This window comes from Camelina sativa, chromosome 13 (genome assembly GCF_030686135.1).
Source record: "Camelina sativa cultivar CO46 ecotype springtype chromosome 13, ASM3068613v1".
NCBI classification, from domain to species: domain Eukaryota; kingdom Viridiplantae; phylum Streptophyta; class Magnoliopsida; order Brassicales; family Brassicaceae; genus Camelina; species Camelina sativa.
Window position 1 is genome coordinate 13,042,621 of NC_141892.1, and position 13,222 is coordinate 13,055,842.

At 36.9% G+C, this 13,222-nt stretch overlaps 1 protein-coding gene and 1 non-coding gene across 2 annotated transcripts; both read left to right on the top strand.

The window, feature by feature from the left end:
- Window positions 1–8,162: 8,162 nt before the first annotated feature.
- Window positions 8,163–11,063, top strand: LOC104736711 (calmodulin-binding protein 60 G). Its single transcript, XR_015578447.1, has 6 exons — window positions 8,163–8,351; window positions 8,439–8,514; window positions 8,996–9,527; window positions 9,615–9,775; window positions 9,876–10,242; window positions 10,338–11,063. It is a non-coding gene; the product is annotated as a calmodulin-binding protein 60 G (transcript).
- A 596-nt stretch (window positions 11,064–11,659) lies between these two features.
- On the top strand, window positions 11,660–12,635 carry LOC104736712 (GATA transcription factor 23-like). The gene is made up of 3 exons (XM_087482115.1): window positions 11,660–11,838; window positions 12,008–12,185; window positions 12,290–12,635. Exons 1-3 carry the CDS (start codon window positions 11,762–11,764, stop codon window positions 12,521–12,523), a joined length of 489 nt encoding a protein of 162 aa, XP_087338241.1. The 5' UTR covers window positions 11,660–11,761; the 3' UTR covers window positions 12,524–12,635.
- The last annotated feature ends 587 nt before the right edge of the window (window positions 12,636–13,222 follow it).

Here is a 13,222-nt window from a genome sequence, read left to right on the forward strand (position 1 = left end):
TTGCAGTGGGAGCGGTTCTGGGACAACGCAAAGATGGTAAGTTGCATGTTGTTTACTATGCTAGCAGGACACTTGATGGGACACAGACCAAGTACGCCACAACAGAAAAGGAATTACTCGCCATAGTCTTTGCCTTTGAAAAATTCAGATCCTATCTGGTTGGATCCAAAGTTATTGTACACACAGATCACGCTGCACTGTGCTACTTGTTAACTAAGAAAGATGCTAAACCGAGATTGCTGCGATGGATACTACTACTGCAGGAGTTCAATCTTGAGATAAGAGACAAGAAGGGGATTGAGAATGGGGTCGCGGACCACCTTTCTAGGTTGAGAATTGATGAAGAAATCCCCATAGATGACCGACTCCCTGAGGAAAATGTGTATGTGGTTGCAGCCTTCCTCGACTGCTACAAGGAGAAAGCTGATATTAAAGTACTTCAACAAACAGTTAACGATTTGCCATGGTATGCCGATATCGCAAACTATTTGTGTGCAGTAGAAGAACCTCCGAACTTCACTGGATATGCTAAGAAGAAGTTCCTCAGAGATGTGCAACGCTACTTTTGGGATGAGCCTTTTCTTTACAAGCATTGTGCTGACGGCCTCTACAGGAGATGTGTTCCAGAATCAGAAGTACAAGGAATTCTTTTTCATTGCCACGGTTCTAACTACGCGGGACACTTCGCCACTTTCAAAACCGCGACAAAAGTGCTCCAAGCAGGCCTCTGGTGGCCTACTTTATTCCGAGATGCACACGACTTTGTCTCCCGATGCGACTCTTGCCAACGACGTGGGAACATCAGCAAATGGAACGAGATGCCACAAAACTTTATCTTGGAAATCGAGGTGTTTGACTGTTGGGGAATCGACTTCATGGGGCCTTTTCCACCCTCTTATGGCAATCTCTATATACTTGTTGCAGTGGATTACGTTTCCAAATGGGTTGAAGCTGTCGCAAGTCCTACTAATGATTCGAAGGTGGTTCTCAAGATGTTCAAGCACATAATTTTTCCACGGTTTGGTGTTCCTAGGGTGGTAATAAGCGATGGGGGCACTCACTTTATCAACAAGCTTTTTGCAAACCTTTTGCGAAAACATGGCGTGACACACAAGGTCGCTACCCCTTACCATCCACAGACCAGTGGGCAGGTCGAGATCTCTAATCGAGAAATCAAGAGCATCTTGGAGAAGACAGTCAACTCAACCAGAAAGGATTGGTTCTTAAAACTCGATGAGGCATTATGGGTATATCGGACTGCTTACAAAACACCCATCGGTACCACCCCTTTTTGGCTGGTTTATGGGAAATCATGTCACTTGCCTGTTGAGTTTGAGTATCATTCCTTATGGGCGACCAAGCAGATGAACTTCAACCTCAAATCCGCAGCAGAAAAACGCCTTATTCAGCTGAATGAGCTTGATGAGATTCGCATGGATGCTTATGAGAACACCAAGATATACAAAGAGAGGACCAAAGCCTTACACGACAAGAAGATTGTCCCCAGGGATTTTGCTGCGAACGATTTGGTCCTTCTTTTCAACTCAAAGCTGAAGATATTTCCTGGGAAGTTGCGTTCCCGTTGGTCCGGACCTTTTCGAATCAAGGAAGTCATGCCTTATGGTGCTGTTGTACTTTGGGACCAAGAGGGCAAAGAATTCACTGTCAATGGTCAGCGTCTTAAACTGTACCTAGCGGAGTATGACCCAATTGAGATTTCCCTCCCTCTGGAGGAACCACTAGCTGCCTAAGCAACAAGAAAAGTCAGGCTCGAGACTATAAACAAGCGCTAATGGGAGGCAACCAAAAGGGTTTGCATTTGCTTACCCTTCTCTTTTTGGTTTTTTTTTTCTTTTATTAGGACAGTTGCTATTTTTGTATTCTTTACAGAGTTATTCGAGAATCACGTTTGGTGGTGAGTTTGGTTTTCAGGAACAGGTTCTAAACGCAGAAGATGCGAATTTTTTTGTTCCAGGAGCTTCGGATCGATCGATCCTCCTTAAAGATTGACCGATCCCGTTGGTTTGCTGTGGGTATCTCCAAGTTCAATAATGTTGCAGATCAGTCGATCCCACCCTGAGATTGGTCGATTCCATCACAAACCTTGCCAACACCACTCCAACACCAGATGCGAGATCACCGGTTTTTGTTTCTTTTCCTTTCTTTTTCTTTTTCATTTTTCTTATTTTCTTTGTCGGAGGTCTCTTTTCCTTAGCTTTACTTTCACACCGGGACGGTGTGAAGTAAGTCTGGGGGAGGGATGTCTCCAAGTTACTAATATCGTTTTCTTTGGCTGTTTCTTTTGATTTTTCTTTTGTTTGAGTCAGTTTGTCATGTCTAAAAAAAAAAAAAAAATTGGGAAACTATGATCATTTCTAGGAACCTTTTGCTTTGAACTAACACTCTTATGATTACTTTTGTACCTCTGATTTGGAATGAAGCTTGGAATGAACATGAGCAGTCTCAACACGCCCCAAAAGACACTCGCCAAGGAGAACACTAAGTCGAACCAGAAGTTGACTCTAGCTTTAACATGACTTAACCGGATTTAATTTCTTACCTTGGGGCTTGGTATACATCGGACAAGACTCCTCCCTTCAAGCCTTACAGGACGTGCATCTCCTCACAAAGTATGCTTCCCCTCTCTCTTCCCTTCAGTACTCAATAAAAAAAAATAAAAAAAAAAAGAGAGAAAAGAAAAAAATATGAGAAGAAGAGGATATAGGTAATAAAAGAAGTGAACCGAGGGTTGTGCGTAAACCCGTGCATCTTTCGGAACCCATGGAAACCTGTCCACAAGAAAAGAGCAAAGGATTGATAAAATAAAAATAAAATAATACCCTAGAAAATTAGGGAGAAATCAATCCTTTGGAAGTGAGAAAAGAGAGAGGAAAGGGAGCATAAGAGGAGGTCTTGGGCGATAAGAGGTTGAAGGAGTCAACAGTTCAATGATCGATACTCCCATGGTAAGACCGCACCTTTTTACTAATCTGATGTAGAGAGACAACGATGGGGAGATTGAAGGTTCTCTAAGGCTGTGGAGATCAGAGTAGGGAGTGTTGATCCTAACCATGGGCAGAGTATAGAAAGTAGTTCTCGATTTGATGTTATGAAGAGTGTAGAGAAGAGGTTCCCAAGAATAATGTGAGTTTCCACTTTCAAACATTTTCTCTGTTCTTGAGTTTCTGTCTGTTCTTGCTTGAGGACAAGCAAAGATTCAAGTCCGGGGGAATTGATGTGTCTGCATTTTATAGGGTTTTAACTATAGTTTTTAGGATTGTTTTGAGTCTTTTCTTAGGTCCAAGTGTGCTTTTAGAGTCCTTTTTGTCTTTTGTGAGTCTTTACAGGTTCTAGGTGACTTTGGAAGGAATCTGAGCGTTTTGGGGATGGAAATATGCATCTGGAGCTTAATTGGTTGAAGTCTGATCGAGCTAGAAGGCAGATGAAGTAAGAGCAGAAATTCATTCCGGATCGACTGATCCTTTCGAGATCGACCAGTCCCCGTCCCCGATGCAATCTTTCCTTTTCTGGTTTAAACCGACTTTTTAGGGATTTATTTTACTATTTAACCACGAGGCTCGACCCCTAGAAAGACAACTTTTACTCTACGCCGTTTTTGAGCACTTGTAAGCTTGGGAGAAGATCTCTAATCCTTTCTAACCCTTTGGAGAAGAATTCTGAACCCTATTATCTCTTTTTGCAATTCAAACATGTTTTCTTCATATTTGATTTGTGATTGTTTCTGTTCGATGTCTGAGTAGTCTCTCTGTTGGGTTTCGGGTTTCAAAAGGGGGTTTTATGATTTATTGATTTAGGTTGTTAGATTTGGGATTGATCTCTTGTGTTCTTCATCTATTGTTGTTCTTATTGCTTAAACTAGATTAGCTACCTAGTTTATGATCTTAGGTTTAATTCATCTAGGCATCAAAAGTGTTGTTGAATTACTTGAAAAGAACATAGGTGAGCAAGGTGATCCTTAGCCAACGACAGTTGAAGTTGGGGCACCTTGTGAACATAATCGGACTAGAACTTAATGCTTGCTAGGATTGTTTAGATCCAAACGACGGTTTAGGGTTCATTCGATTTCTTGCTTAGATAACTAACACTGCGACAGTAGGTTAGTTTTATATTTGAGATCCGAGTTCAAGAACGGTTCCTAAAGTTATCCCAATCCATCACCCAATTTCGTGATCCTAACCCTTGATTGATTCCCTGCGCCCAATACTTTCTCTTAAATTTACAAACTCTTATTTATTTTCTGTTTTAATTCTGTTACTTGCAAAACAAACTTCCTCTTTGCTTTAGCTATACTCAGTCTATATAATTTCATAGTGTATCGTTTGGTCTCTGTGGATTCGACCCTGAAGTACTACGACGACACCACTAGGTCGTGGTTGAGTGTGTTTTGGGTTATTGATTTAACTCTAGATCAGCAGTAGAGACTATAAACCATGCGCTCTTTGAATGCCCTCGGTCACGATACATTTGGGAATTGTCCCTAGTGGTGCTAGATCCAGGAGGTTTTCCATATGCCTCGATCTAAGCAAATCTAGACTTCATATTCTGGTGGGCGTCTTTCCGATCTGGGGTTTCAGATATAGCCCTTCGTCTCCCCTGGATTGTATGGTCAATTTGGAAAGATAGGAACAAAAAGGTTTTCCAAGGTATCGAGGTAGAGCCAACTGAAATTTTGAATCAAGCGGCTAATGATAAATTATTGTGGGAGGAGGCCAAATCATACTCAGTGCGTTATCTGGATTCACCGCCTTTATTGGAGGACAAGGGTTTCTTTCCCCGTTGTCAGATTGATGGTTCATGGAAAAGTACATATCCTTTTCAGGATCTGGGCTGGTGGTGCTGTAGTGAAGAAGATTCAACGCTCCTACTGGGAGCACAGAGCCACCGAAGAGGCCTTACCCCCTTACATGCGGAATTACAAGCAATGATCTGGGTTATGGATTCTTTACTGGCGGCAAGAGTTGTTTGTCAGGGTTTTGAGACGGACTGTACTGAGTTAGTTGCGATGGTGCAGACGTCGGACGATTGGCCCGCTTTCTCGAATCTGCTGGAGGATTTTGCATCACTCCGAATTTCTTACCCCTCTTTTACTCTAGACAGGATCCCACGAGACGTCAATGTAAGAGCGGATTGTGTTGCTCGGTCTTTAAGAAGTTTAATTTTTGAATCTATTTTGTAAACTCTTTTCCTCCGATTTGGACAACTAATCTTGAAATTCTCTTTTAATTTATTAATATTTGGTTGAAAAAAATATATATATATATATATGTTAAACAAAGACATATATAAAATAAATGTATGAAAGAGTTGCGTATAGTGATTGAGGAATGAAAAAGCTCGATCAAACAAAACTTAGAGATATGCATCATATCAATCAACATTAGTTTGACTATTCGGCCTCTCTTAGCTTCCTTACGGTTTTCCTCGAATTTAGAAGGAAAGTTTCTATTTATTATCTAATACTCCCCTCTCTTTTAAAATATAAAATTGTTTTAGTAAAAACATACATATTAATTTACGTTTAAAAAGTTTAACCAATCATAAATATAAAATATAAATTTAATTTAAAAGTTGTATAAAAAATTAAAAATATTATATATTATAAAACAAAAATATTTCTCTAAACATCTGATATTGAATAATAAAACAAACAAATTATTTCATTATCGCCAAATTTTCTATAGCCAATTAGCCATCTAGAAAGAAAAACAAAATATCCTATGTGATCGTAGATATGTCAATTGGGGGGTATAGGGCAACCCAAGACTGATCATGTCCGCACTACTACTATATGGTACTTCTATCTAATCAACTTTATTAGACATTATCATAGTGACTATTTTGAATGATTCTGATTCACATATATATATATATATATATATACATATATATATATATATATGTATAATGTAGTAGATGGTGACATGCTAAAATGTTTGGTTTTACTAATCTCGAGTTTTTTTAAACATGAATAAAAGACGAAAAAGGGATTAGATTTTATTTGTAATAACACGAACAAATTAGACTAATGACAATCCAACCCCAAAAGCTAATACATGATTCGATACAGCATCGACAAAAGATGGTTGTTAACGGTTTGATTTTTATAAATTCTCAACCTTCAAAAACTAACACTGTTATTGGCCGAAAAAATCTACGTGTAGACTTCTTCCCCTATTTCATTTTATTTGGTTAAAGTCTTAAAGACATTGTCCATCAGCATAACGCGTAGATGTAGAAAAAACATGTTTTTTTTGTTTTTTTTTTTTTGGAAAAGATGTAGAAATCGTGTTACATTATTATTCTTCATCTGTCGTTCCAATCGTTTAGAACATCGATATTTTATGTTGAATGTTTTTGTTCTTGTGAAATATTTATCTTGAGTGTTAATATTTGATCATAAATAAATAACTGAAAAAACGCGTTACGGCATCATCACCTCTGAGGCGTGGCTTTTTTGGGATACTAGTTGACGATCTAGCCATGTCAACGCCTCTTTTAATTTGCCTGGTTTATAAATTTTCAAATATGTAAAATATTGTTATATTTCATTATTCTTTTACCTACCTATACCAAATTAAGGCTTTTCAGGTAAAAATTCCATTAGAGTTTTAATTGACTAGTAATGGAAAATTTTTCTTTGTATTTTTTTTAATAATAAATAGACGTTACGAACACGAAAATTTGGTGATTTATCCAACCAAGGTATATTTTTCAATATTAAAAAAGAAGACAATTTTTTTGAAATCTACATTTCATTCGAAAAACACTTGACAATATTGAAAACACTCGAGTGTTTTGCAATTATAATAAAACAAATCACCAAGTCGTCATTACCATGCATAAAAGTTTAGATATTGTTCTAATCATTTTGGATGTTTATTGTTTCAGTGTTTTTGTCTAATATAGGTTGAGTAATAGTTTTTTTGCCTCTCATACCTAAAAATAAGTAAAAGACGCTAAATCATACTTTTCTGTAAAGGAAACTAAAATGATAGGAAGAGATACTCTATTTTTTATCAGAATAAAGCGAGACATCGTAAAGTAAGAAATACTAGGATACTATACGGCCAATAATATCAATTGGAACTAAATCAGTGCATGAGTAGGGTTTGATCATACCACGGTAGCACCATAAGAGATTACTAGTATTTATTTCTTAGATCTAGTCAATGATTAAGAAACGGACAAAAGCTTTTTTTAAGTAATAATTCTAATTTCTAAACCGCGTAGATTGTAACATTTGATTACGATGCAATTCTTGACATAAATGCAGGCTCATATCTGACCACAGACTGAACTTAAGGGAGTTTGGTGTTTTCTTAATATCAACAAAATCAATGATGGAAATCATTAACTAAAATCTCTAAGAAATGGTTGAAATTTATAACGGAAGACATATATATCTACGTGTTTTTTCCCAAGTTTATATTCTTAATCTAGCTAGCTTATGAAAAAGGTTATCTGATTCAATTGCAAAACTTAAGCTTAGTTAAAACTGGTTAGAACAATATCTAAACTTTTATGGTGTATACCTGATACCGCATCACCACAAAATTATGAATCAGTTTTCATACAAATTTTTAAATCGGAAGAAATAAAAAAATTTAGTAAACTCTTATCTTTCGGTTTAGAAAACCAACCATGAGATTCTATTTTAATTTAATTTAATGTTTGATTGGAAAAAAAAAATTTAATAGTCTGAAATTATTAAATATCTCCACTTTATATCCGACTTTTTCCAATACGAGAGGAAGCTGATTAAAAAATTAAACACTAGTTATAATTGGATTTAAATACATACATATAGAGGTTTAGGAAGGATCGAATATATATATTCTTCAACATTATTACAAACACAAGCGGCTTTTAATTTGTACGAAATGATCCAAACAGGAATTAAATAATGGATCATACATGACACTACACAAGTATCTTATTAGTACTTTATTTGTCAAAAGTACAAGTGTCTTTTTTAAATTTAATTAATTAACTAAAAAAAATCTAAATAACTAACTCTAGCGTGGTTAATGAATAGCAGTTCTAAACTCCGCAGTGCAACGAATCTTCCTAGAAATTACGACTACTGCTTCGTCAATACTCAGTGCCTTTATATATCTCATCATTCACTCCTCCGCAATCTCATCTCTCTCTCTCTTACACACACACACACAAAAGAAGAGTTCTCTTTTACAGAAGACTTTTAAAAGTCTTTTGAAGTTTTTAATCTGAAACTTATTTAAGTGTTCAATGAAGAGTACTCGAAACATCCCTAGTTTTCATGGGGTTGGTGGTTACAGTGGCTTAAGAGCTCGTAACTTAACATTCAAGAAGTAAGTTCTTGATCTTAATTACCGAACAAGTAATCTTCATATTTTTCGGACAAAGTTTCTAATTTTATTTTCTCATGTAAACCACAGAGTTGTGAAGCAAGTGATGAGAGACCAGTCAAATAATCATTTCATGGTTCTTATGGAGAACATGCTCAGAAGAATTGTGAGTTTTTTCCAAATCATATTTGATTAACAATTTTTCATTTCATAAACCATCTACTTAGTCCATGGATTAGTTAAGTTAACATATTTCGTGTATTTATATATATAGGCCATAGCCACCAAGTTTGACCGACTCGTTCTCTTATGTCTTTGTTTTATATATTCGTGGGCTCCTCTCAACATCAACAATGGTCCCTAGTAACTAGTTACAATAGTATAACAAATTAGTCCCAAGTCTAGTTACTATAGTATATGATAATATCACATACAGTATAACGAAATCATGTAATCACATGCGTTTGATTATTTATCTTCTACTAATAAATTAACAAATTTCATTTATCGTTTTGCCTTAATTACCACTATTTTTTACCACGTAGCACCGTTTTGTATGCATATGAACGTTCATATGCTCCTTTGGTTATATTCAAAACTATATGCAAATTAGTAAATGATTATTCTCAACTCTATTGATTTATTAGGTTCGAGAGGAGACAAATCTCATTCTTCAACCTTTCCTCTCTTCATCGCTGGTCTCAATGGAGCGATCGCGTTCTGAAACGCCATCGTCGCGTCCAAGATTCAAGCTGCGGTTCATAAACTCGCCGCCTTCATCGATATTCACGGGCTCCAAGATCGAAGCTGAGGACGGTACTCCGCTAGTGATCGAGCTCGTGGACGCCACCACCAACACTCGAGTTAGTTCCGGACCGTTCTCGTCTTCTCGGGTCGAGCTCGTGCCGTTGAACGCTGACTTCACGGAGGAAAGCTGGACCGTTGAGGGATTTAAACGGAATATTCTCACGCAACGTGAAGGGAAACGACCGTTGCTCACCGGAGATTTAACGGTGACGCTTAAAAACGGCGTTGGAGTTATAACCGGAGATATCGCTTTCTCGGATAATTCGAGCTGGACTAGGAGTAGGAAGTTCCGGTTGGGTGCTAGGTTGACCGGAGATGGAGCCATGGAGGCGAGAAGCGAAGCTTTTGGATGTAGAGACCAACGAGGAGAATGTAAGTAGCGTTTAGTGCGTTTCTTCAGCGGTTAAAACGTTTAGGGTTAAATTATTAATCGTTTTTTAATCTTCTTTGCTTATGCAGCTTATAAAAAACATCATCCTCCTCGCCACTTTGACGATGTTTGGAGACTAGAGAAAATCGCGAAAGATGGCGTTTCCGCGACACGTTTGGCTGAACACAAGATTTATACCGTCAAAGAGTTTCGCCGCTGGTATACGGTAGATCCAAATGCGTTATACAACGTAAGAAATATAAAACCTAACTTGAAATTCAAAACTTTTAAAAATTATTTTCTAACCATGAAAAAATATTGATTTGTTTTTATTTTTATTTTTCTAACAGATACTTTGTGGTGGGATCTCAAAGAAAACATGGAAGGCAATTGTATCACACGCAATGGATTGCGTTTTGGACGAAACAGAGAGTTACATTTACGAAGCAAACGCTCCTGGCATATCTCTTCTTTTCAACTCTGTTTATGAACTTATACAAGTCTCATTCAATGGCGGGGATTTCGAAAACGTCGATCAACTAACCGCATATCAACCGATTTTGGACCAATTAAAGCTTGAAGCTTACCAAAACATTAACCGCATTACAGCGGTTAAGGATAGGACTTTTGCGGGTCATCCACAAAGGTCCTTACAGTGCCCTCAAGATCCTGGATTTGGCACAACATGTTCTGGATCACAGCATATTAACTTTCTAGGTAAACGATTTATAACGGTCGTGGTCTTAAGTACTCTTTGATATTTATACCTTACTATATATAGACTAATTAATGTTATTTTTCTGTATATTTAGGAAATTTGGATCCATCAAGCTCTTCTTCGATGTCTGTTTGCCACACAGCTTCAGGCTCAACGGGCCACGCTGATATGCTAATGAGTTTCGATAACTCATCAACCGCGACGTTTCATATAGACAAAAAATTCTTACCGGCTTTGGGAAACAGCTTTAAAGTAAGTGAAGTGGATCCGGTACACGGCAAATCGCAAACTGTAGTGACAAGAGGTTGTATCGAGAATGAAGAGGAGGATGAGAACGCGTTTCCTTATCATCAGCATTACGACATGACCTCGAACTGGTCACCTGGTACCCACCAAGCCATTGAAACGATGTGTCTTACTGTGTCTGGGACAGAAGAAGCTGGAATGTTCGATGTTCATTTTGAAAACGTTAATTTGGGATCTCCGAGAGCCAGATGGTGTAAGGTTAAGGCAGCTTTCAAGGTTAAAGCAGCTTTTAAGGAAGCCCGGAGACATACAACAGCCAGAAACCGAGGTATATAAGGCTTATAAGAAGCCTTGTTTACCGTATTAGACTAAAAGGTTTCTTGCACTGCACTAAAAAAATGCATGTGTATATAATTGTGAATAAGGTTAGAAAAATGGATATCGGCCATTGAGTTACGGAGATTAGTTTTTGTGTATATCATGTTTGATATTTCATTTTTTTTAAATGGGCTATGTATGACTAAATCAGTTTACATTTCTATATATCTTTGAAGTTTTTTTGGTTTCCCTGAAATCAATATAGCCATGGCCTCTGGCACATGGTCTGTAAAGTTGTAACCTTTTTATATGCATGCCGTATAAGAATCATATGTTTCTTGCGGTACACGAAAGCTGTGTATAATAAAACTATAAATAAAAGGGATATGTTTATATGTTTTTTTTTTCCTTCATAACTTTTTAATAATGGATCTTGCCTATTGATTGTTCTAGTGGTGCAAAGTGATATGTTACAAAACCATGTTTTTTTAATGACAATAAAGCTATTTATATATACCAATTAATTTGAAATAATCATCTTGAACTTTACTTTTTGTAGATGCCTCAATCAAGATGGGTTACCACAGGGCATCGTTGTATGTTCAGATTTTGATTTTCAACGTATAACGATATTGCGATGTATAGATATGTAACTTTCTTCCATAGTGCTTTTTCTTCACGTTAAATAATGGTGTACTTTTTGCTTTTCCTTGAATTGATTTGGGAAGAAGACCGGCTTCCTACTCATAAATAATAGTAAAAGAAGTCTATGAGTAAGTGAAAACATTGGTGGCTTTTGCTTCATTCCTTTTTTCTCTGTCTTCATGTGAACAAGCTCGCAGAAATCTATGGTTTCCTTTACTTTCTTACGTCTAAATACACACACATAATTATTTAGAAAAAAGAATCCTAAATCCCGGTCGTGCGTACTGCCACTTGGTTTTCCACCCGACAATGATTTGGCAGATGTTTTGTTTTGTGTTATCAATCTACCAAAAAGGTCATACTCATTACCACCCACACTCACCATGGTATGAAAAGTGTTTTTTTGAAGGTGCTCTTCTTAAGCTTTTCTTGATTACTTATACTACAAAAACAGGAAGCTGTGTTGCAATAGTTTCTCCATATTAATCCTCTAGGAGTTATAGTGAATAAGAGAATTGAAGAGTTTTTGATCACTACTGTTATTGTGTCAAAAAGGAGCTCTAGAAATCAAAGGGTTGGTTCTTTTGATTTGATGGATCCAAGACAGCTACGATCTTGTTCATCCTCTTACGTGTCAACGAGAATTGAAGAAGAGAAGGTGATAACTAGGTGTTGTAGTGATTGCAAGACCACCAAGACACCAATGTGGAGAGGTGGACCAACTGGTCCCAAGGTCTCTTCTTCTACCTTCAATCATTGTATTCTTGACTTTGTTTTATCTTAAGATGATTTAAGAAGTCTTTTTTCCTAATTTTTGTTTTGTGGTGGAATTTTCAGTCACTTTGCAATGCATGTGGGATCAGATTCAGGAAACAGAGACGATCAGAGTTATTAGCTATTCGTATTGTTCGTAGCCACAAAGTCTTAGACTCTAAAAAGATAAAACCAAAATCATCGTCATTATCATCATCACATGGTAGCGTGGCTGTGAAGAAACAAAGATGTCTAAAGGAGATAGAACAAGCTGCTTTGTGTCTACTGTTGTTGTCTTGTAGTTCTGTTTTGGCCTAAGAGAAAAAAAAAAACAGAGTATCTCTTGCTGAAACGCACAGTTTTGTCCTCTGTTCTACGTTCATCTTGGGCCACTCTTTTAAGGATATGAATAATATAAATTTTAACGAAACTTTGTGTCAAAATTCAGATCCGTAGAGATCGTAAAAAGTCTCAAATTTATTTGAAATAAATTGGAGCATTTTGGTTTCGGCTTTGCAATAATTGCATTGGCTTTGTGATATCATCCCTTCTTCGTTTATGGTTTAAGCTTGTAACATGAAGCAAACCTATGAATTCGAAACAGTTTTGTGAAATTTAATTAACCTACAGAATTGGTTGAGAAAATGATACGATGTTAATATGTGCATGTTTAGCTCGACGGGTTGTAGTCTCACCCAAAGCTTAGTTTTGACCACACCCCCATCAGATTTTAGTTTGTGGCTGTACTCACACCAATGAATGTTTAACAATATCTACCTCACTAAATTTAAATTTTGAGTTGTATTACTTTTTTTTTGGTGAATAACTAATGTTTGTTCATCAATTTAGTACACCTTGATACAACTTGACTAGGGAGGACGGGTAATAGACATTGTCAAACTTCCGGTAGTGTATATAGAAGAACCCTGTTTTTTTGTTTTATAAATAGTTTCCTACTTTGTTTAGCTTTGCTTCATTTTAATCGTTTTATCTTCTTTTGGTTTGTCGACTAAGATA